This window comes from Candida dubliniensis, chromosome 3, assembly GCF_000026945.1.
Source record: "Candida dubliniensis CD36 chromosome 3, complete sequence".
NCBI classification, from domain to species: domain Eukaryota; kingdom Fungi; phylum Ascomycota; class Pichiomycetes; order Serinales; family Debaryomycetaceae; genus Candida; species Candida dubliniensis.
This window is the reverse complement of record NC_012862.1, coordinates 537,795-562,514: the sequence shown is the minus strand read 5'-3', so window position 1 is coordinate 562,514 and position 24,720 is coordinate 537,795. Positions and strand designations below refer to the sequence as shown.

The window sequence follows — 24,720 nt, the reverse complement described above, 5'->3', positions numbered from 1 at the left end:
TTTTTGAACAATTTTTAATCCTATGATAATTGATTTTGGTGTTGTTTATCACTTTCAAAATTTACTAAGGTTTTTTTTTTTAATTTAATTTAATTCAATTTAATTTAATTTAATTGTAATAACAACTACATACAATACAAGAAATTTTTTAACTATAAACAAAAAAAAATATATTGTTTCATCATGTCCGATAGTGAAAGTTATTATCAAAATTCAACTACTAATCAACCTATTCTTCATTCTGATGAAGTATTAAATGATCATAGAAATCAAATCATTAATGATTGTGCCATTAGTGATGGTGATGATAATGATAATGATAATGATAATGATGAAGTTGAATTAGAAGTTGAAGTTGAAAAACAACAACAACAACAAGAACAACAACAAGAAATTAATCCAGAAAATGTTAAACCATTGACTCATAAATCCGGTTCTTCTATTAAGAAAAAATCTCATATTATTAAAGAAAATAAAGATAAAGATAAAGAGAAAGTTAAAGTTAAAGTACCTAATCCTATGGGTTTATCAAGTTATGATGATAACATTATTGGTGGTAGTGGTGGTAGTGGTCATTACAAAAATCGTAATTATAATATGAGTACATTACGTAAAGAGTTTTATTTAAAAGATACCAATGATGATGATGATGATGATAATAATAATAATAATAATAGTACAAACAATACTAATACTACTCATCTTCAAATCCCTACTCCAATTATTACTAATTCAAATAAATCAAGAAGAAAATCTCAATTAGATAATTTACCTCCATTAATTAAAAAGAAAACTATTGGTCGTAATAATTCTAATAATTTTGAAAATGATTTAGTTAGTCCCATGACTAAAATGAAAACTAATGATAGTGAAGATATTACTAACCCTACTACTAACCCTACTACTACTGGGATTAAACTTGGTATTGGTGCAACAACCCTTGGAGCTGGAATTGCCCCTGGTGCTACTGGTACTGGCACTGCTACTGGTATTGGCACTGCTACTGCTACTGCCACTGGTAGAAGACCATCTCGTTCATCTATTGATAGTGAAGCCGATTCTCATGCTTCAAGATCATCTCAAGAAACTGAAGAAGATGTTTGTTTCCCTATGGTTGGTGATCATATTAGAGTTAATGGAATTGATTTTGATGAAATTGATGAATTTATTCGTGAAGAAAGAGAAGAAGCTTTATTACAAAAACAAATGATTGCTAAAAATATTCTGCGTATTGATGAATTTCAAAATCTTTCTAATACTACTAGTGGTGCATCTCGTCATCCTTATCATAGTAATAACAACAACAACAACAACAAAAAGGGTAATAATAATAATTATAGTGGTGGTGGTAGTGGTGGTTCTAGTATTGCTGCATTAAAATATACTCCAAAAAATATTTTGAAAAAAACTTTATCAAGATTTGAAATTACTCATGAAAATTCTTCATCATCTGATGAAATTTATGAATTGAAAAATCATCACTTCCATCACCAAAAATCACCAAAGTATGATGATAATGATGATGATGATGATCAATTATCATTGACTTCTTCTTCTTCTTCTAGTTCAGGACAAGTGAAATTTGGTGGAGCAAGAATTTCTGATGGAATCAATGGAGGATCATTACCTGATAGATTTTCACTTTTCCATTCAGAATCAGAAGAAACCATTCATGCTCCTGATATTCCATCATTAGTTTCATCATCATCATCATCATCATCAGGTCAATCAATATCAGTTCGAGATTTATTTAGAAATGGTGAAGAAACTTGGTGGTTAGATTGTACTTGTCCAACTGATTCTGAAATGAAAATGTTGGCTAAAGCATTTGGTATTCATCCTTTAACTGCTGAAGATATTAGAATGCAAGAAACTAGAGAAAAAGTTGAATTATTTAAAAGTTATTATTTTGTTTGTTTCCATACTTTTGAAGCTGATAAAGAATCAGAAGATTATTTAGAACCAATTAATGTTTATATTGTTGTTTTCCATGATGGAATATTAACTTTTCATTTTTCACCAATTAATCATCCAGCAAATGTTAGAAGAAGAGTTCGTCAATTAAGAGATTATGTTGATGTTAGTGCTGATTGGTTATGTTATGCATTAATTGATGAAATTACTGATGGATTTGCTCCCGTGATTCATGGAATTGAATATGAAGCTGATGCTATTGAAGATGCAGTATTTACTGCTAGAGATACTGATTTTAGTAGTATGTTACAAAGAATTGGTGAATCAAGAAGAAAAGTCATGACTTTAATGAGATTATTATCAGGGAAAGCTGATGTTATAAAAATGTTTGCTAAAAGATGTCAAGAAGAAGCAAATTCTGGTTATTATCAACGTCAATATAATAATAATAATAATAATAATCATCTTCATCATCAACATCAACATCAACATCAACAAACTCATCATACATTACCAACCAATATTATTACTTCACCAATTACTTCAACTTTAAATCTTAATAATTTAACAACTTCAACATCAACAGGTGGTGGTGCATTAGGAGTCAATTTTGGTCCTAATCCTAATCCTAATCCTAATCTTAATCCAGTTGGTGGCAATAATAATAATAATAATAATACCAATTCACCTTCACCACCACAACAACCAAAAGATTTTCCTCTTGGTACTGGGAAATCTTTACTTATTCCTGATGCTCGTCCAAGAGCAGATATTGCATTATATTTAGGTGATATTCAAGATCATATAATTACCATGTTTCAAAATTTATTAGCTTATGAAAAAATTTTTAGTCGATCTCATTCAAATTATTTAGCTCAATTACAAGTTGAATCATTTAATTCTAATAATAAAATTACCGAAATGTTTTCTAAAATTACTTTAATTGGAACAATGTTAGTTCCATTAAATTTAGTTACAGGATTATTTGGAATGAATGTAAGAGTTCCTGGTGAAGGTGGGAATAATTTAGGTTGGTTTTTCGGAATTGTTGGTGTATTAATTTTTATAATTATTGGATCATTTATTTTCGCTCAATGGTGGTTAAAAAAATTAAATAATTCAATTGAAGGACAAAAAAAAATTAATCGACCAATTTTTAATCATTCTTCAAGAAGATCAATTAGAAGTTTAGGTTTAAGAAAACATGGTAATGCTCGAGGTGGTAATGGTAATGGTAATGGCAATGGTGGTGCAGGTGTTGGTGTTGGTGCTAATAAATCAATTATTAGTTTCCCCAATAAATATGAATAAAAATATAAAGTGGTATCTAACTTTTGGTGTATACATATACATATATATATATACCATTCTAGGAGAAATAAGTAAATATATTGGATGATTTTTTTTTTTTTTTTTTGTTAATTACAATAGAAGTAGTTGTAACCCCTCCACCCACTCCCACTATCATTGCCAATAAACAAAACAAAACAAAACAAAACAAAACTAAACTAAACAAAGGAGATTAGTTATATTATTAGTGATGATAATAATAATAATAATAATAATAATAATAGGGAGAGATAACCAAAAAATCTCCCATTGTCCATCACCCACCACATTCAAAATTGATCTTAATTTCCAGTTGTTATTAGATAAATTTATTTTGTGGTTTTGTTATTAATATAAATATTTTGAATTAATTTTGCCTCAAATATTCCTAAAATATCATTGATAAGTAGTAGTAGTAGTAGTAATAGTAGTAGTAATAGTAATAGTAATATTAATGTTGTTGAGTGAATGAATGAATGAATGAATGAATTAATGAATCAAAAAAAAAAAAATTGATGCAAAAAAAAAAAAAAAAACTGTGGCTCCACATTATTCAATAAAATCAATTACACATAATATGATTCAATAATTACGCAAGCAATGATTTAATATTAATCAATTAATTAATCCAAAAGTATAATATATTGTTATTGTTCATATACTTTCATATAATGTAAGTATATATATATATATATATATATAGATTCCTTATTTCTTTGAGAGATATTCTCATCAACTTTTTAATTACGTCTCTTGATTTCTTTACCACAACCAACCCCCTTCCCCCCCTCCCCACTTTACACAATCATGACAATAACTTCTTCACCTAAACAACCCAATTTTTTAATAATTGTTGCTGATGATTTAGGATTTACTGATTTATCACCATTTGGAGGAGAAATTCATACCCCTAATTTAAATAAATTAGCTACTGGACCTAATGGAATTCGATTAACTGATTTTCATACTGCTTCTGCTTGTTCTCCAACAAGATCAATGTTATTAAGTGGTACTGATAATCATATTGCTGGATTAGGACAAATGGCAGAATTTGCTCAACGTCATCCTGAAAAATTTAACAATCAACCTGGTTATGAAGGTTATTTAAATGATAAAGTTGTTGCTTTACCAGAAATTTTACAAGATAATGGTTATCATACATTTATATCGGGGAAATGGCATTTAGGTTTGAAAAAACCTTATTGGCCTAATAAAAGAGGGTTTAATAAAAGTTTTACATTATTACCTGGAGCAGGAAATCATTATAAATATATTACTAGAGATGAAAAAGGTGATCAAATTCCTTTTTTACCAGCAATTTATGTTGAAGATGATAAAGAATTATTAAATCCTGAAATAGAATTACCTGATGATTTTTATTCAACAAATTATTTCACTGATAAAGCTATTGAATTTATTAAACAATCACCAATTGAAAATAAACCATTTTTCGGTATGATTACTTATACTGCACCACATTGGCCTTATCAAGCTCCTCAAGATAAAATTTCTAAATATGATGGAATTTATAATAATGGACCTGAAGAATTACGTCGTTCAAGATTAAAATCAGCTATAAAATTAGGTTTAATTGATGAAAAAATAATTCCTCATCCTATTAAAACTATTCGAAAAACTTGGGATGAATTAACTTTATTAGAAAAATCTAAAGAAATTAAAATCATGCAAACTTATGCTGCTATGGTTGAAATTTTAGATGAAAATATTGGTCGATTAATTAATTATTTAAAATCAATTAATCAATTTAATAATACATTTATTTTATTTATGTCTGATAATGGAGCTGAAGGTATGTTAATGGAATCATTACCTTTAACAAATCAAAGAATTAATAAATTTATAAATCAATATTATGATAATAGTTTATCTAATATTGGTAATAAAAATTCATTTACTTATTATGGTGATCAATGGGCTCAAGCAGCAACTGCTCCTCATGCAATGTATAAAATGTGGTCAACTGAAGGAGCAATTGTATGTCCATTAATAATTCATTATCCAAATTTAACATCTTCTAATAGTACCAGTGGTAATAGTGGTGGTGGTAGTGGTAATGGTAATGGTGGTGGGAGAATTTTGAAAGAATTTACAACGGTAATGGATATTTTACCAACAATTTTACAATTAGCTAATATTCAACATCCAGGAGAAATTTATAAAAATCGGAAAGTTGTTAAACCAAGAGGTAAATCATGGGTTAATTATTTAATTAATAAAACTAATCAAGTTCATGATGAAAATACTGTAACTGGTTGGGAATTATTTGGTCAACAAGCAATTAGAAAAGGTTCATTTAAAGCAATTTTTATTCCTAAACCATTTGGACCAGAAAAATGGCAATTATTTAATATAATTGATGATCCTGGTGAAATTAATGATTTAAGTGATTTATCACAATATAAAAAAATTTTAAATGAATTATTAGATCATTGGGCAATTTATGCTGCTGAAACTGGTTTAATTGAATTAGGTAGTGATTTATTTGAAAAAGAAAAAATTGATGGTGAATTAAATGAAATTGTTTATAGAACCATTCTTGATAATAATTAAAGTTAGTAATAATTTATATTATAAATTGGAACTAAATAAAGATTACAAAAAGTTGGTTCATTAAACTAAACTTATTATTATCGTTATTTATACTACTAGTAATATATAATGTACTATATTACTCATTTAAGTAAATGTTCTATTTATTTTGATGATGATTTCAATTCATCCTCATCTTTGTTTCCTCAGTTTATCATGCTTCTTCTTATTCTTCTTTTGCTTCTTGTTATCATTTTTATAATAGTTATTAGATACATCTTCATTAGGAATCCAAATATCATTATCATCATCATTATCATTATCACCACCTGCTCCACTTTGTTCAATTTCTTTAGGTAATTTCAAATTTTTAAATGTTTCCTTTTTCCATTCTTGTAAATGTTTCTTTTTAGTATATTTCCGTTTATCTTTTAATCTTAATTCTTTAGGACGATAAGGAGCAAATTTTTTAATACTAATGAAATTATTTAATTGTTTATCATCAGCTAATATAATATCTCTAGTAGTTAAACCAAAAGTTTCTGGTGATACTTCACGATATTTAAATTTAATTTCTTTTTCATGACCATCATTTTCTCGTTGACGTCCTCTTTCTTCTTCAATTTCATCCATCAATTTTAATGTATTAGCTTCTACTATTGCTTGAGCTTTTTCTTTAAGTGATTGTTTTTCTTTTTTAATAGATTTTTTAGCTTTAAGTAAATCTTTCTTTGATTTTTTATTTGGTGGTTCTTCAGATTCAGATTCAGATTCAGAATTAGATGCAACTTCTCCTTCTTCTTCTTCCTGTTCCTGTTCCTGTTCTTCATCACTATTTATATCACCACCCATAATTTCATCATCATCATCATCCCAAGTTGGTTTTTCCAATTCAGCTTCATAATATTGTTCATTAAATATTTCTGCCATTTTATTATCCCAATCAGCATCATCAAAATCATCATTTAATAAAGAATCTCCAAAAACTCTTTCAATAGTTTCATCATCAACAACACTATTATTATTATTATTAGGGTCACCACCAATGGCTTGTTTAATTTTACTTAATCGATCCACTACTTTATTAATTTTAGCAGTTTTTTTTTTCTTCAATAAATCTTGAATAATTTCATCTTCTTGACGTTTTAATTCTTGACGTTTTTCACGTTGTCGTTTACGCAGATTAGTTTTCAGTCGTCTTAATGTAGCTTGATTACGAGCATAACTAATAATTTCTGATCCTCCATTAGGATCTTCATAACGGAAATTATAAGCATTTTCAAATTTTTCAACTGCTTCATCAAATTCTTCTTCATAAGTTTGATCAATTTTATCTAAATTAATTATTTTATCTCCCTTTTTAGGTATCCAAGCTTTCAGATCAAGAAAAGCATTTAAAAATCCTTGTTGATCTTGATTTGGATCAGGTAAATTTGATCCACCAATGATATTGTCTTTGTCTTCAGCTTCATTTTTAAATTGTTTCTCATCTTTTTTACGGAAAAAGTCATCATCCTGCTCTTTCTCCTCTTTCTTTTCTTCATCACTATCATCTTCAATATCTTCATCAAATGCTTTTTTAATTTCTGCTAAAAGTTGATCTTTTTCTTCTTTTTGAACCGTAACAAATGATTTTTGTCCATCAATAGTTTTTTGATCATCAAAAGAACCAGTCCCTTCTTCTTCTTCTTCTTGTTCATTGGTTTGTTTGCCCTTTGCTTGGTCTAATAATTGCATACGATTATAATCACTTATATATAATGGTTTATGTTTCTTTGTCGTTTCATTATATTCAATCAGTTCGGGATCTTCAAAAAATTTTACATTGGGATCTAATAATTTTGATGGATTAGTTTTAATGGTTTGTAAAACTTGATTAATTCCAGTTTCAACATCTTCAGTAATTAAATCACCAAATTCATCTTCTTCCTCTGATGATGATGAGGATGTTGAGTATGCATCAAAGTCGGAAACTTTATCATCATCAGAAGGAGACAAAGTTTTTTTATCTTGAGGTAATTTTTGTAATGATGGTTTTTCAATTTTTATATCTTTGGCGTGTTCATTGTTAGAAGTCAATGATTTTGAATTTCCTGAGGTGCTACTTTCAACAGCAGCAGTAGCAGTAGCAGTAGCAGTAGCAGCAGCGGCAGCGGCTTCTCTTGCCTTTTTAGCAGCTGATTTCTTTCTAGCCATTGATTGTTAAGTATAAAGAGATTTTGTTGTGATTAAGAAGATCCGATGAGATGCGTTTCTATATATATATTTTTTTTTCTCTCTCTCTTTCTTTCTTTCTTTCTAACATACAAATATTTATTGCTTATATACAGGCATATGATGATGATGATGATGATGATGATGAGAAAGATTGCAAATTATTAATTCAACTAAACTCAAACGGGAAAACTTCATTCTGGTCATATTAATGGGAAATATGGATATATATATATCATTATTATAGGTAGTAAATATTTCCTAAATTATCTGTTTGGGCTAACAATTTTCTTGAGAAGTATTTCATGTGGTACACACATCATTTCTCTTTGGTAAGAAGAATTTTATCCATTTTATATTTCCCATTTGACATTGTAATATCTTCTCTTTTGTTCTTTACCAAAATTAGTTTACTCCTGATATTGGCCATATATATATATATTAAGCTTTGCTTCTTTTTCTAAAATCAATTATCAACTTGGGTACCTACTTTTTTGTGGGAGGAGGGAAATGTTAACAAATCTCAATATCAAAAATACACAATGCTACCAATTGTTTATAGATCTCCAAGATTCAATCTTTATCACATGAAGATTGAAAGATGATTCCAATCTTTAGATATCAAAAGGTGAACTAATAGATGTCAGTTATCAGTCATATTGTTTAAGAATGGAAACACCATATCATCAAATCCACATTCCCATGGTTTTATTCAATGAATTATTAGAAGAGGGTAGGATGGTGGGGGGGGGGGGTAGGGGGAAGTAATATAAAGAATGTTGCAGTGAGAAAATTAGCCGATTGACCGCGTGTGGTCTTTTTTAGTTGTTTATAGTAAATTGTTGTTGTTGTTGTTGTTGTTGTATTTACAATTTACGTTACTTTATTCCTTCTTTCATATTAATAATAATCCATTTCCAATAATATAATATATAATAGTCATTGTTATTGTTATTGTATGGTTTTGTATTTATTTAATTGTAAATTTAAAATAACAAATCTTCACTTTCTTTTCTGTTCTTTTCTTTTCTTCTACTACAAGTATTAATTGAATAACCTTACCTAGAAAAAGGTTTTTAATAAATACCTTACAACTACAAATGATTCATTGATTAGTAATGCAATTGCCTAATTCATCAACATCATCATCACCACCACCACCACCACCACCACCAACATCTACATTTAATTCGAAAAAACGATTTTCTTTAGGTTCATTCCGTAGAACTAAACGACCAACTCAACCGAATCAACAATCTAATGCCATTACTACCTCTACTGCTAATAATTCAATTAATAAATCATTCAACATCCCTTCAAATGATACTGATTCATCAACAATTAAACATGGTAGGAATAACAGCGGTCATCGATTATCAAAACTATTCATTCGAGACAATAATAATAATAATAACAACAACAACACCAATGATGAGGGATTTTTAGATGATTCAAGTACAATAATTACTCCTACGATTAAATATTTTAATAATATTTCTCCATCTTCAAATTCAAGTTTCCTCAACAACAACAACAACAACAACAACAACAATACTATAAATAGTAGTGATAATAGAAAATTCAAAACTTTATCATTTACTAATAAATCACCATTATCGAAAACTTTTAAACGAGCCTATACTAAGATTTTCAAGAAATCACAAGTAATCAATAATAATGAAGAACCAAATTTGGTTATTAAGAAAACAATGTTACATGATATATTACCATCTGATTCGGAAGATGAAGTAGACGAGGAGGAGGAGGAAGAGGAGAAGGTGAAGGAGGAGGTGGTGGTGGTGGTGGAAGAAGAAGAAAATAATCATAAAGATAATACTAACAAACAAAAAGAAGAGATTACTAATCATATTAATCAAATTTGTATTCATAAATCATTAATATTTCATAATTTCTTACCTACTAATAAATCAAATCATACTGCTAATTTAACTATAGAAAATCAATATTCTGAACCTATAACTAGTTCACCAATTATTATTTTAGATTATATAAATGATTTAAATTTAAAATATCAATAATGAATCAACAAGAGAGGAGAAAGAGAGGGAGGGAGGACGGGAGGAGGTTTTTTTTTTTTTTTTGTTTATATTGGATATGTTTTTGACTACTCAAAACAATTAAGTCAATTAAGTCAATTACAATTTCAATTTCAATTTCAATTTCAAAGAGTTTCTAATTTGATTATTGGTTTAATTAGATTACATTTGATATATTGTTTTGCCGGTTTTATTTTGAATAATAAACTTACCAAATTGATTTCTTTATTTCTTTATTTCTTTTTTTATTTATTTATTTATTTATTAGAATTAATTTTATATTTTGTTATTAGAATTACTATATTTATATATATATCTACCTCCTTCAACTTCCAAATCTTATTCTTATTCTTATTCTTATATTCAATATATTAATAAAACGAGAGTTTAACACCCCTCTTAAAACCCCCCCTGCGCGCTACCATATGAACAATACTATAATAGTTCAAACCATATAGTTGCTATATTACAAATACGGCTGATCAATTTAAAACCTCCCTATTAATCGAATAAATTAAATATTATATTTAATGATTTTACAAACAAACTTACAAGAAATAAAAAAATCCAAGACACATTAATATTTACCACCAGTTCTTTCTTTTCTTAAATCATTTTGTTGTTTTTCAACTTCAGCATCCCATAAAATGAAATCATCTAAAGCTTTACCAGCAGGTACCATAGGTAAAACTGGAACTTTCTTTTCCACAATAACTTCTAATAATACTGGTTCAGTAGCATCTAAAAATTCTTTAACTCCAGATTTCAATTCTTCTTGATTAGTAATTCTAATACCTTTAACATTCATTGATTCAGCTAATTTCATAAAATCAGGGTTTGATTGATGAGTATGACTATATCTATGTTCATAAAATAATGATTGCCATTGAGTCACCATACCTTGTTCTTCATTATTTAAAACACATACTTTAATAGGAGCTCCAGCTTGAACTGCAGAAGATAATTCGGTTAAAGTCATATTAAATGATGCATCACCATCAATATCAATAACAATAGCATTAGGTTTAGCTACTTGAGCACCAATAGCTGCAGGTAATCCATAACCCATAGTACCTAATCCACCAGAAGTAATCATAGTTCTTGGTTGAGTCCAAGTGAAATGTTGAGCTGCCCACATTTGATGTTGTCCAACTCCAGTAGTAACAATAACTTCTTTATTATAAGTTTGTGATTGATCAGAAATTTCTTTAATTAAAGTTTGAGGTTTAATTAATGAACCAGGAGTTTCTAATTGATAAGAATAAGGATATTTTTGTTTCCATTGATTAATTTTATTAAACCATTCTGGTCTATTTTCAATTGAATCAATTAATGGAATAAATGATTGTAAATTAGTAGTAACATCTCCTTCAATAGCTTCAGTAGCTTCAACAACTTTATTAATATTTTTAGGAGAAATTTCAAAATGTAAAATTCCTCCTCTACCTTCAGAAGCAGCTAATTTTGCTTCAGGAGCAAATTTACTAATATTACCAGTGACTCTATCATCAAATCTTGCTCCTAAAGCAATAATACAATCAGCATTTTGAATAGCAGTATTAGCAGCAGCTGATCCATGCATACCCAACATATCTAAAGATTTAGGATCTCTTTGATCAAATGCACCTAATCCTTGTAAAGTAGTAGTCACTGGAATATTAGCTTTATCAGCTAATTCTTTTAATAATTTAGGACCTTGTTCATTATTTAAAATCCCTGCTCCAGCATATATAATGGGTTTTTTAGCTTTATTTAAAATTTGTGCAGCTCTTTTAATGGCTTCAGAAGTAAATTCACTAACAGCTTTTTTAGTAATTTGACTTAATGCATTTGATGGTAAAGTAGTATTTATTGGGATAGATTCTCTTAAAATTGAAGCAGTAACATCTTTTGGTAAATCAACTAAAACTGGTCCTGGTCTACCTGTAGTAGCAATTTCAAAAGCTTCATTAATTCTTCTTGGTAATTCCGCCACATTTTTAACCATTACATTCCATTTAGTACAAGATCTAGAAATACCAACAATATCAGCTTCTTGAAATGCATCAGTACCAATAGCAGTAGTTGGAACTTGACCTGAAAAAACCACTAATGGTACTCCATCCATTAATGCATCAGCCATTGGTGTTATAACATTAGTAGCACCAGGTCCTGAAGTAACTAAAACAACTCCAGGTTTACCACTAGCTCTAGCATAACCTTCAGCCATATGACCAGCACCTTGTTCATGTCTTGGTAAAACAAATTTAAATTTATCAGAATTATAAATGGCATCAAATACTGGTAAAATGGCTCCACCAGCATAACCAAATACAGTATCAACTTTATGTCTAAGCATCATTTCATGGAAAATTTCTCCACCAGTTAATCCAATAAATGAATCATCCATTAACTGTCCTTCTTTTTTCTTTCTAGAAATTGGAGATCTATGTTTGGAAGTAGTTGGATCATTTATGGTTTGTGTCGATGAAGATGTATTAGTAGCAGTATTAAAAGCAGGAGATGGTTGTGGACGTGATGTTGATTGAGCAGCAGCTTGTTGAGAATTATTTTTCGATATTGATCTGATTTGTGATCTTAAAATACAACCATATAAGGTTTTAGTTGATGAATTTCTCAAATTACGGGAAATCATGGTAGTTGATGTTTAATTATTAGTTGTTATTAAAAAAAAATCAATAAAACCAATAAAATAATGGGAAAAAGGAATTTGAAATAATTTACTTTGTTTGCTTGAAAAAAAAAAAAAAAAAGAAGGTGAAAAATTTGATGAATATATATTAATTAATATATGGAGAAATAAAATTTTTTTTTTTTTCTTAGCGTTGGTTAGTTAGTTAGTTAGTTAGTGTAAATATGATGATGAAATTTGTGAGTCAATTTCAAGAATGGGAGTGGGCAGGAGGAGGATGAGGAGGAAGAGGAGGAGAAAAGGGAAATCAAATAAAATATGTAAGAAAATTTTCTTATTATTCGCACCACCACTAGCACCACCACCTTAGGTTAGGGCCAGTTGGTAGCAGCAGCTAGGTATAAAACTACCATTACCACTACCACGGCGTTTCCGCCTTTTGAAATTAGATTCCGATTCAGCAACACATTAAGAATATACAGGACCGGTATCGCAACAGGCATGGTAATTTTTTTTTAGGACTAACGGAACATTATTTCGTGTCCCACACGACAAAAAAAAAAACAACAACAACATCAACAACAACCCATTCACGTGATACCACTCTGATTTTATACATCACGCAATACAACCAGAGATTACTTTCCCCACCATTACTCTTAAGACCATTATGACTCAATGGAGTACAACTCTTTATTGTTTTTTTTTTTTTTTTTTGCATTAATTCAACGTTTATAAATTATTAATTTTACTACTGAGACTATAAATATGTTTAAAGAACTGAAATCTATTATTGAAACTGAAATACTTTACCTGCTTAGATTAATCAATTCGGGCGATATTCCACTGGTTCATGTTTCTCTTGTATACTTGTATTTGATGTAGAATCAGAATTACTATGAGGTGAACCATCAATTATTTGAGTTTCTCTTTTAATTTTTATTCCTTCAAACTGATTTTCTTCGGTTTCGTCAATTCCAGCTAAACCAGCTGCTTTTTTTTGTTGTTGTGCTTCTTCTGATATTTGTTGTTGTTGTTGTTGATCATTAATCAGGTTTTGATAAGTAGGATTAACAGTTGGAATCCCCCAATCTAAAAAGTCTCTTCTAACTTCAACATAATCATAAGCAAATTCACCAATTTGATCTTCATCAACTCCAGCTTCCTCTCCATTATAATCAATTCTAAGATGTAATCCCGGGATTTTATTAATGACAAAACATAATATGGCAGTAACGACACCAGAATAAGCCATTGTGGCCAAAATATAAACAATTTGAATATATAATTGTTTCCAATTATGATCAATCCAACCACCTTCATGATCAGTGATTCCATCATAACCAATAACTGTAGCTGAACCAAATAATGCATTGAAAATTAATCCAACAACTCCTGCCATACCGTGCTCAGCCCATACATCCAATGAATCATCAACACGTAATAAATATTTGATTTTAGTCGACAAATTACAAACTATCCCTGCAGTTATACCTAATATTACTGATGCCCATAATGGAATCATCCCTGAAGAAGGAGTTGCCGCCACTAACCCAGAAATACATCCAGAACAAACTGCTACCATTGACCATTTATTTTCTAAACGGAAATCCAATAAACACCAAGATATAGCTCCAAAAGCACCACATAAATGAGTATTCATCATAGAATAAGCTACTTTAAGTGAAGGATTCCCACAAGAAAATCCATTGAAAAATAACCAACCAACATATAATAATGAAGTACCCAAGAAAATTGTTGAAATATTATGAGGACGATAATTAATCATTAAAGTTTCATTTCTTCTCCCCAAAAATGCTGAATAAACAAATGCTGACATACCAGATAAAATTTCCACTGGACCACCTCCAGCATAATCTAAAGCTCCTGATTTATATGACAGAGCCCAACCACCACCCCAAATCCAATAAACTACAGGACAATAAACAATTGTTGCCCAACAAAACATAAATACTAATGCTGGTAAAAATCTTCCTCTTTCAGCAATACAACCACCAGCTATAATTGCTAATGTCACTAATAAAAATTGTAATTGAAATAAAGAATATGCTATATCAGGATAAGTTGTTTTATCATCACTGGCACCTAATAAATTTTTAAATCCGAAAAAATGTAAATCACCAATAAATGAATTATTAGAAGTATCACTAAAAGCTAATGAATAACCCCAAAAATACCATTGGAAAATCCCAACAAATGATGACATTATAACAATCCAAATCATTGATAAAGCAGATTTTCTTCTTGCTAAACCAGAATATAAAAATGCTAATCCAGGTACCATAATCCAAATCATTGATGATGCAATTGTAAATAGTAATATATAACCTTCATTATATTCATTATTTTCCGTAAATAATTTCCTTCTTGAAATATATTTTATTACTTCTTCTGCTGACATGATTAGGTATATGTGTGTACTATGCTGTGCTGTGCTGTGCTGTTCTATGTGTGTATTAAAATTCAAAGGTTGATAGTTTTTTAATTAATATGTGTTGAACAACTGTAGTAGTAGTAGTAGTAGTAGTAGCTTGGTCAGGTGATTAATAATCTATAGTATTGTAAAAGATGGTTGAAAAAAAAAAAACAAAAAAATAAAATAACAAAAATGTATTAACAAATGAATGAATAAATATTTGTTAAATAAAAGAAAAAGTAATTAATAATAATAGTATAAAATTAATTTTTTTTAAAAATAAAATAAAAGGGCATTTGAGTATATATATATATATATATATATTAAGACTAATAAAATAGTACAAATATTGTTGATATAAATATATGTATGTATATGGATATTTGTTGTTGTTGTTGATTAAAAAAAAAAAAAAAAAAAAAAAAAAAAATTTCAGTTTGTCACAGTTTGGACAAATTGATTTGTTTTAGATAAACAACAGGGCAAAAAAAGAAGAAGAGACTTATTATTATTATTATTATTATTATTATTATTATTATTAGCAAATCTAATTCTTTTTGTTCGATGGATTCTAATTGTTTTTAAAAGACTCGATGTATATTGACAATTAACAACCTAATGACAATATCATCATCATTATCATCATCATCATTATCATCAACTTTAACAAACTTTCATTCAGTTCTAATATAGTCCTCTCTTAGTTTTTTTTATTTTTTTTATTTTTTTCTTGTTATAAAGTCCTTCAAGCTTTTTATAGATCATCGCAATCAACAACAACCTCAAGTGAAACTTTTGTTTAACCTAATAAATTACGATGACCTTTCTTTACTCTTTTTGCTCTCTCCCCCAGATTCTACAAATTAATATAACGCAATTACATTATCTATTTCTAAAAGCCCTGTTATTATTCGTTTGTTTAATTACTATATTAAAAGAAAAAAAAAGTATCTCCACTTATAGTTAATTGTGATGATGAAGATATTTTGGTGGTTTTGAGTAAGTGAGTGAGTGAGTCTTGTTCTTCCTTTTTCTTTTTTGCAATAATTACTTTCATTGTTTCTCCTGCATATAACCTCAATAGATAACGAATATGCACGACAAGAAAAAGCAAAAAAGAAAAAAAAAAAGAAATTTAATCTTCATTCAACGAGTCATCTTCATCCTGCATAGAAGTTAATCCGACCAATCAACTGTTAGAATTGTTGATAGGATGAAATAGGGAAACCATTGATAATGATTGATATGGGTTGAATTGGATATGTGTGTGTGTGTTGGTTGGTTGGTGTTTCTCCTTAACAACAATTGTAATTCTTCTACAAGTTACTTTCTTCTTCTTCTTCTTCTTCTTCTTATCATTAACAAATTAGATTCGTAGATTTTAATTAGTTAAGAATTTCATACTTAGGGTGTAATATATAAACATATTAATATTCCTCCTCCTCCTTCCTTCCTCCCCCCACCTCTCATTTATATTAGTTCGGGTGTTTGTATATCACATGACAAGTATAAGACAGGTTTTCTTTTTTTTTTTTTTTTTTGTTTGATAAATCTAGATTTCAAAACGCCTTAATTTTGATGGAATTCAAATTCCTTTTTGATTAAGAATATGCTTTTTGTATTCTACTTCTTCTTCTTCTACTTCTTCTTTCCTCTGTCAGTTTTCTGTTTCTTTTTTTTTTTTTTTTCTGACTCAGTTCCAATTTGATTTTAGTGTGTTACACGGGATAACTGTTCCGTTGCGACCCGATATTAGTTATTATTAGTCTCACTAGGTGAACTGCCGTGTATGTCTCTCTTTTCTCTCTCGTTCCAGATTTATCCGACATTCTATAGTTCGTACAGAAAAAAACCCAACAAACAAACCCAACCAACCAACCAACCAACCAACCGTGTTGCAAAAAACAAAAAACAAAAAACAAAAAAAAAACATACAACAGAAGGTAAAATGTATATTGAAAACATAAAATAGTATATCTAAACAGTAGTATGGCATATCTAAAACAATTAAACAAATGAAAACCGAAAAAAAAAAAAAAAAAAAGTAAAAAAAGGGGAGAAAATAAATTAAATCATAAACAATCCAATCATTAATCCAATAATCCAAGTATTATCAATATTCAATAATTGTAAATTGTTGGCATTTCCTTCAAAAGTTATTGGTATATTCATAGTTGGTATAATTGTAAATGTAGAATTATTAATGGTTGATAATGAATTTAATCCTATTGTAGTCAATGAACTAGTTTTCATAGTATTATTTGAATTGATTGAATATGTTAATGTACTAGTCAAAGTTAAGGTTGTAGTATCGGATAAACTGATTTTTGATTCAAGAGATGGTGATATAGTATTGGTGGTAGTGATAGCACTAGTACTTAAAATTGAAGTTGTTGTTGATGATGAATTGGTATCACTAGTAGTAGTTATATCTTTAACTTTTTCTGATGTTATTGAAGTATTATCAATTGTAGTAATTCCACTTGTATTTTCACTAACAGTAAATAATTCCGTAACTGTACTAACAATTCCACTCAGACTAGTTTTAACGTATAATGATGAAGAAGTGCCAACACTCAGTGATACGTAATCTGGAACATCAACACTAGTAACAACTAATGAACTTGAAGAAAGATTGTTAGATGAAATTGTTGGTGAAATTGCAGCCATTGTTGTTTCCAAAGAACTAGTAGAAACAGGAGTGACATGTGATTGACTTATTGATACAATCGAATCACTAGATGACTCCATCAGAATAATATTTAATGATGATTTGGATTTAGATTCACTTGAATAAAAACTGCTACTGCTGGTACTGCTGGTACTACTGGTACTGTTGGTACTTGTGACTTCTGTTTCCACTGAACTAACACTTGATGTTGATTCATTAGCAGCTACAGAAGAAGAACCTGAAACCATTTCTGAACATGAAGAACAATGATGATCGACTGTAACTGTACTAGTTGATTGAAAAATAGTTGAAGTTGTAGTACTAGTTGCAATATCCTTTGATTTAATCAATGAAAAAGATACAGTTGATGCTTCACTATCAGAAGTGTATACGTTTTTTGTTGATGATGATGATGATGATGATAATGATGATGATAATGGACATGTAATAATGGTATTAGTTTGAACATCAATTATTGTAGTCGTGAAAATATGTGTGGAATCATTTGATGTTGTTGTATATAATGATTCTGTCGTTCTTGATGTTGTTTCAGTAATTGTAATTGAACTTAATGGTGGTTCCGTTGAAAATGATGATGATTGGTTATTGCTTGTTGAAACAGATTCATCAGTTGAAACACTTGATTCTGAGATAGATAAAGAAGGAGGTACAACCAATGATGATGATGACAAGATACTTTCACTAGTCGAATACGATTGTGAATGTAATGAAGTAGGAATAATAGTTGGACAAGTAGTTATCACAATTGTATCTATATTTGTCACAGTTGTTGTGATTTCAAAAATCGATTCATTTGAAGTTGTAGTATAAATCGATTCACTAGTTGTAGAAACAATTGATGTAAATGTTGTTAATTCCAAAGATTCACTAATCGTGGATGAAGATGTAGAACCAGACAATTCCATTGAATTTGATTCGATAATTGGAACTTGACTAGATTCAGCTTCTAAAGTTGAACTATATCCACTAATAATTGATGACTTAATAGTACATTCAGGACAATGAGTAATAATTATTGTGGTTTCTAATGTTGAAGTTTCAGTAGAAACAATAATTGATCCATTCAGAGTAGTTGTATAAGTTTGTTCAATAGTAGCAGTAGGAATAACTTGTGTTGATGTAGTAGTTGTTTTTTTTTGTTCAATACTATCACTCTCTGTGTTAGGACAATTGATATTTGTATTTGATGTTAAATATGTGGATAATTGAGTCTCAGTATATATTGTTATATTCCCATTAACAGTAATTGTTTCAATTATGGTATTTGTGGAAATGTTGGTGATTATTGCTTCACAATTTGTATCATGACTAGTAATTGAAGTAGACAAAATTGTTGTAATTGGTGAAATAGAAGAAATGATTGGGGTTGGTTGTGTTTCGAATTTAGATGTTGATGAAGAAATGTAAGTTGGTGGTGGTATTGAATGTGAACTGGTGATTGAAGATACCGATAACGATGTTGAGTCAATAGAAGAAGTTGCCTGAGAAGATGAAGGAATTGAAGAACTAACCAGTATAGAACCACTAATGAAGTCTGATGATAACGAAGGAGTTTCACTAGAACTAGTAATTTGGCTTGAAGTGGAAACACTTGAAGAATCAGTCGATGACTCATTTAAGCTGGAAGTGGGAACCACTGGCAATGACGATGATAACTTTGAAACTTGGTCACTAGAAGACAGTTCAATGCTTGAACTTGATACACTGGTTTTTTCTGAAACACTGGAGTAACTAGCTTCTTCACTACTAGAGGATGTTTCACTAATTGTTGAAGAAATGTCAATTGTTGTACTCTCATTGGAAGTAGAAGTCGTTGAAACAACACTACTAGTTGTCTCTTCTACGCTTGAGGTTGCATCAATAGAACTCGATAATTGTTCAGCTGTCAGCAGTTCACCTAGACTAGATGACAATACACCACTTGAACTTCCTGATTTGGTAAAACTGGATGATATTTCTTCTTCTGATGATGACATCAAAGTTGAATCACTTGCAGAAATAAACAGCGATTCACTACTAGTTGTTGAATCTGCGACTAAACTCGAAACACTAACTGAGCTACTAATACATGAACCAATAGAACTAGATGAAGAAATCACAATACTAGAAGATTCTTGAGTTGACGTGGATTGCTCAATATATGATGAATAACAGCTTGATTCTGAAGTAATACTGGTATCTAAAACCGAAGTAGTAGCTGATGATGATGAACTTTGAGATTCTATACTAGAAGGCAAAGTTGATGATTCAGTTGTAGAAGTTGTTTCTACGGAAGTAATGGTAGAATCTTCAGTAATTGATGGTATATCAGATGTAGTTGATGGTTCTGGTGTTGGAGTTTCAATCGGTCTTGGTGCTGTGGTTGGTGGGACAAATGTTTCAGTTCCAGTCAATGTGGTTGCAAAATCATGATCTGGGCAAGTGATAATCGTCTCTGTGGTTGTGATGTAATAGATTTCTGTATAAATTTGGGTTTGGCTTCCAACAGTTGTAGTAGTCGCTTTAGTGACAATTACTGTTTGTGTTTTTTTTGTTTGAGAAAAAGTGTACTCAGTGGTTGCAGTTGTATCGGACCTGCTATCAGTATACTCGATTACTGTATGAAACTCAGTGGTAGTTGATGTAACTGACTCTGTCACTGTTGGAAAAGTTGTTGTATCTTGAACTGTTTCTGTTTTCGTTCTAATAATAAGGCTTTTCAGGTTGCTTTTAGATTCCGACTCCTGAACCGATTGTGAAATAGTTAAACTTGACAAGATGTCTTTGCTACTAGAGTTTCCCGAAGTCTTTGTACATACATGGCCACAAGAAGTTAATGTACTCTGTGTAGTGCTAGTGTCAACTACTGTGGTAAACTCTGTAGAATCTGGAAGGGTAGTGACAAAAGTTGAAGTTACATTTTCTGTCACAATAACGTCGTCTGAACCACAGTTATAGCAAGTGGTTATAGTTGTTGCAGGAACAGTAACCCAAATTTCTGAAGTTATTGGTGGCGGAGTATATGTTTTCACCTTTGTCTCTGTAACAACATAATCAACATAACACCCATCGGAATCACAAACAATTGGATAACACCCTGTATCATCACAGTATTGGTCATCATTACTACCATCACCATGAACCAAAGTAATAATCCATAAAACAAGTAATAAATAACCGGTAAACATAATTCTCAATAAGCCTTAATGAATGTAGATATTCTATTGAAAATTTGGTCTTGATTAACGTTTTCCAAAACCCCAAATAAACCAAGAAAATAATGCATATATATATATATATATATATAGTTATAGCTCAGTTTTTGGAGATTAGGGATTTGACTTTCCATAGGAACACATTCTGAAACAATTATTAACACGGAATATCATGATATGGATATTGTTACTCATAACCCTGGTTAAGTTGAAACAGAAGATTATTATATAATTGAATATTATACTTGTCATTTATTTTTTTCAAATTTGTTTCAAATTGTATAACCACTCTTCTTGATTCTAATTCTTTAAATGAAATCTTCAAAAAAAAAAAAATAATAAACAAGTTTATGTTAGGGAAAGATCTAATTATCTTCTTGGTATCTGTAATTAATAGATTTTTTTTTTTTTTTGATCTAAAATAATTATAACTTGTATCATTTTGTTTCATAACTGTGTTGAATGGTTTGCCAAAAAAAAAAAAAAAAAAATAATCTAAAGTGGATGTTTATTTCGCATCAAATAACTACTTTTGAGGGTATATTCATAGGTATCAATTAATATTTGATCAAATGGTTAGGAGGAATTATATAACCATCTAAATCAAGTACTTAGTGTATGTCTGTTGGGTGGGTGTGTGGGTGTGTGTGTTTAAATTGAGTTGGTTATGGGAAAATGTTTTGTGGTGGTGGAAACCAAAAAAAAAAAAAAATATATGTAAAACAATTTTTTGAGATGATTTTTAACATGAATTGCATGAACAAACATTTCCAATGAAACAACAACTACTACTACTACTACTAGGACTCTGAATTTTAAATATTTCTATATACATTTTAAACAATGTTCGACTAATTAATAACTATTTACAAGATATTTCCAAATAAAAATTTATTCATTGTCATATAACACTTCTTTTGTTTTTTTTTTCTTATTTTGTTTCTCTTCATATTTTTCATAAAAATGGAAAATTTCAAAACAAACTTCAATTAAAATCAACCAAATAATAATCCATTCTAATCTAGTTCCCTTTTTTTCATTCAATACACTTAAAAATGCTCGTTGTTCTTCAGTAGCATAATCTAATTTTCTATTTAATATTGATATTCTTGAATTAATATCTAAAATTTTTGAAATACTATAATAAATTTTTTCTAAAGTTGGTTCACTCCAATATAAATCTGGAGTATCAATTAATTCACTATAAAGATTTAATTTCCCTCTCAATAAAAATAATTGACCAGTTAATTTTAAAAATTCAGATTCAGTAGTAGTAATTTGTTTCCCCATAGCTAATATTTCCGAATTTTTTTTCGTTAATTGTAAATAATCTTCTAATTGAGTTTCTAATATTGATAATCTTGTAGATCGAGATAATCCAATGGCAAATGCTGCCATATCTAATAATCTTTTCTCCATAGTTGGTCCTTGGATCACCATGATTTCTCCATGTAAATATGAAGTTCCTTGATTTAATGGATCTTGAGGTAATTGTTGTTTTAATTCAATCCAATCAATTTCTTCACTTTCAAAAGCATCAAATTTATTTTCAATACAATCTTGTAATATTGGTAAAAATTTAACAATTTCTTCTTCAGTTAAATTCCATCCCACTAAGGTACCATTAGATAATATCATTAAATTTGTTGTCAGAGTCAGAATATTAATCACTTCTTCAGATATCACTATTTGATATTCATATCCTTTAATTTGAGTTAATAATTTATCAAAATCAATTGAATCACCAACAGTAACTGATGTTACTATTGATAAATATTTTTCTAATTCTTTAGGAGATGGAGTTTCTTGACGATTAGCATTTAATAATGATAAGATATAACTGGCTGATTCATGTTGGAATTTCGAATCATCAGTTCGACGAAGTTTTTGAGCTCCAATTTTCTTTTTAGGAATATTTTTACTGGCTCGTTTAATATTTGTTATTGGTAATGAAGGAGAAGAAGAAGATGATGATGATGAAGTAGTTGTTGATGAATGGAACCGATAAAAAGGTAGTGGTCTCATAAATTTCATTTCTTTGAAACATCTACTTAGTGTGTTCACTCGTAGCATTGTTGGATATTGGAAATTCTTTTTTTGTAAGTGGCTAACACTTATCTTGTTTTTGGTACTACCATTATAAAATTGTCTTATTTTTTATTTGGAGAGGAGAGAAGGCACTTGGTGAATGAAAACAATCGGTAGTTGTAATTGAATCCTCAAAATTATCCATAATACACGAACAACTTGTCACGTGATACATTTGATACTATCTCCCATACCATTAGCAATATCATTATTTTAAAAGCAGGGGTACTATTGTTCTGCTACTTATAATAACAAGCCGATATTTGTTAATTCAAGAAACAGACCAATCAAAATCACAAAATTGACATTAGAAACTATAATTACGTTTACAAATTGTTTTATTGGTGTAATAAAAAACAAGAAGCCCACAGGAACGAAATTGTCTATTTTTAGAAGTTTTAGGTTTAGGTATTATTATACAAACTATCGGAAGAACCAACACCAAAACTCGTCCTGTCCTATCCAACAATAATAATAATCTCAGTTATTATTATTATTATTATTATTATGATTGAGAAACAATAAAATAAACTAGGGGTATTTTTTTAAAAAAAAAAACTATTATACTCACTTCCAATGACGTATCTTTTCTTTGTTCTTTTGGTGGAAGTTAGTCTTGGCTATTACTTCTTCTAGTTGAAACATTTTGACGACAAGATTGCCTTTGGTTTGTCTTCGAGAATTCGTTTCATCAGGATATGGATTAAAATGTGAGATTCCAGTCACTTCTACAGTTTCATTAGAAAAGGCCAGGTTGTTGTTGTAGACCAGGTCACACAAGTCTTCTTTCCTATTTTATTTTCAATGAAACCCAAATCTTACAAATGTAGTTGAATCGTAAACAATTAGAAGCAAAAAGTAATATACGAAATTATGACAATTTTGGTTTAAAATGTAACATTTAAATTCAATAACAATAGAGTTAACAAAGCCGAAAGAACGAAAGAATCGTCAATGAATGACCATTAAATTTAGCATCTTTTGCTGGTCATTGAAATTAAAAAATGGTGAAATTGTAACCAAAACAGAACAGAGAACATTACAGATCTTAATAGAGGAAGGAATATTACTATGTGTGGGTATGAATAAGAAAAAAAAAAAAAAAAAATCCAACTTGAAATATGTATGTTTTTAATTTAACCAAATTGGGTAATGTGATTGATTCGACGGAGAAAAAAAAAAAAAAAAATTTCATGCCAATCTTTGTGTGTGTATACGTGTCACTCGAAATGTCCCTGAAGCGGTGGTCTACATAGGAAAATTCTTACTACCACCAACAATATGCTACTAACAATAAAACAGTAATTGATTCCCATCCAATGTGGTCTGAACAACAAGATAAACAGATAGATAATTAAACATACACCAGAAGTTAGACATCACGTGGCACAGCAGTAATAATAGATCAAATCAAATATTGTTGTCGTTGTCGTTGTCGTCGTAGGATATAGTTTAGTGGAAAATGTCCAAAAATAGAAACTACTATGCAGGATGCACAATCAAACACAAACAAATTGTGAAATTTTTTTTTTTTTTGTCTTTCTTTTTGGAGGCGTTGTCCGTTAAACCATAGTTAATATCTCTTAACCTAATAATAATATATATATATATAT

The 24,720-nt window shown here is 29.4% G+C and overlaps 8 protein-coding genes across 8 annotated transcripts, besides 1 other annotated feature; 3 read left to right on the top strand and 5 right to left on the bottom strand. All coding sequences in view use genetic code 12, as the record gives it.

Moving 5' to 3' along the window:
- Window positions 1–183: 183 nt before the first annotated feature.
- Window positions 184–3,225, top strand: CD36_82340 (aluminum resistance protein, putative; the record flags this gene model as incomplete). Its single annotated transcript, XM_002419127.1, has 1 exon — window positions 184–3,225. The coding sequence occupies one exon, from the start codon at window positions 184–186 to the stop codon at window positions 3,223–3,225; it is 3,042 nt and encodes a 1,013-aa protein (XP_002419172.1).
- An 825-nt stretch (window positions 3,226–4,050) lies between these two features.
- On the top strand, window positions 4,051–5,814 carry CD36_82330 (arylsulfatase, putative; the record flags this gene model as incomplete). The annotated part of the gene is made up of 1 exon (XM_002419126.1): window positions 4,051–5,814. The coding sequence occupies one exon, from the start codon at window positions 4,051–4,053 to the stop codon at window positions 5,812–5,814; it is 1,764 nt and encodes a 587-aa protein (XP_002419171.1).
- Window positions 5,815–5,985: 171 nt separating this feature from the next.
- Window positions 5,986–7,989, bottom strand: CD36_82320 (protein Kri1 homologue, putative; the record flags this gene model as incomplete). Its single annotated transcript, XM_002419125.1, has 1 exon — window positions 5,986–7,989. One exon carries the CDS (start codon window positions 7,987–7,989, stop codon window positions 5,986–5,988), a length of 2,004 nt encoding a protein of 667 aa, XP_002419170.1.
- A 94-nt stretch (window positions 7,990–8,083) lies between these two features.
- Window positions 8,084–8,129: a mobile genetic element (3' end).
- Window positions 8,130–9,125: 996 nt separating this feature from the next.
- Window positions 9,126–10,046, top strand: CD36_82310 (conserved hypothetical protein; the record flags this gene model as incomplete). Its single annotated transcript, XM_002419124.1, has 1 exon — window positions 9,126–10,046. The coding sequence occupies one exon, from the start codon at window positions 9,126–9,128 to the stop codon at window positions 10,044–10,046; it is 921 nt and encodes a 306-aa protein (XP_002419169.1).
- A 595-nt stretch (window positions 10,047–10,641) lies between these two features.
- CD36_82300 (acetolactate synthase, putative) lies at window positions 10,642–12,699 on the bottom strand (the record flags this gene model as incomplete). The annotated part of the gene is made up of 1 exon (XM_002419123.1): window positions 10,642–12,699. The coding sequence occupies one exon, from the start codon at window positions 12,697–12,699 to the stop codon at window positions 10,642–10,644; it is 2,058 nt and encodes a 685-aa protein (XP_002419168.1).
- Window positions 12,700–13,522: 823 nt separating this feature from the next.
- CD36_82290 (ammonium transporter, putative) lies at window positions 13,523–15,118 on the bottom strand (the record flags this gene model as incomplete). The annotated part of the gene is made up of 1 exon (XM_002419122.1): window positions 13,523–15,118. The coding sequence occupies one exon, from the start codon at window positions 15,116–15,118 to the stop codon at window positions 13,523–13,525; it is 1,596 nt and encodes a 531-aa protein (XP_002419167.1).
- A 2,082-nt stretch (window positions 15,119–17,200) lies between these two features.
- On the bottom strand, window positions 17,201–20,992 carry CD36_82280 (cell surface flocculin, putative; the record flags this gene model as incomplete). The annotated part of the gene is made up of 1 exon (XM_002419121.1): window positions 17,201–20,992. One exon carries the CDS (start codon window positions 20,990–20,992, stop codon window positions 17,201–17,203), a length of 3,792 nt encoding a protein of 1,263 aa, XP_002419166.1.
- A 918-nt stretch (window positions 20,993–21,910) lies between these two features.
- On the bottom strand, window positions 21,911–23,092 carry CD36_82260 (uncharacterized protein ydr282c homologue, putative; the record flags this gene model as incomplete). Its single annotated transcript, XM_002419120.1, has 1 exon — window positions 21,911–23,092. The coding sequence occupies one exon, from the start codon at window positions 23,090–23,092 to the stop codon at window positions 21,911–21,913; it is 1,182 nt and encodes a 393-aa protein (XP_002419165.1).
- Window positions 23,093–24,720: the final 1,628 nt, after the last annotated feature.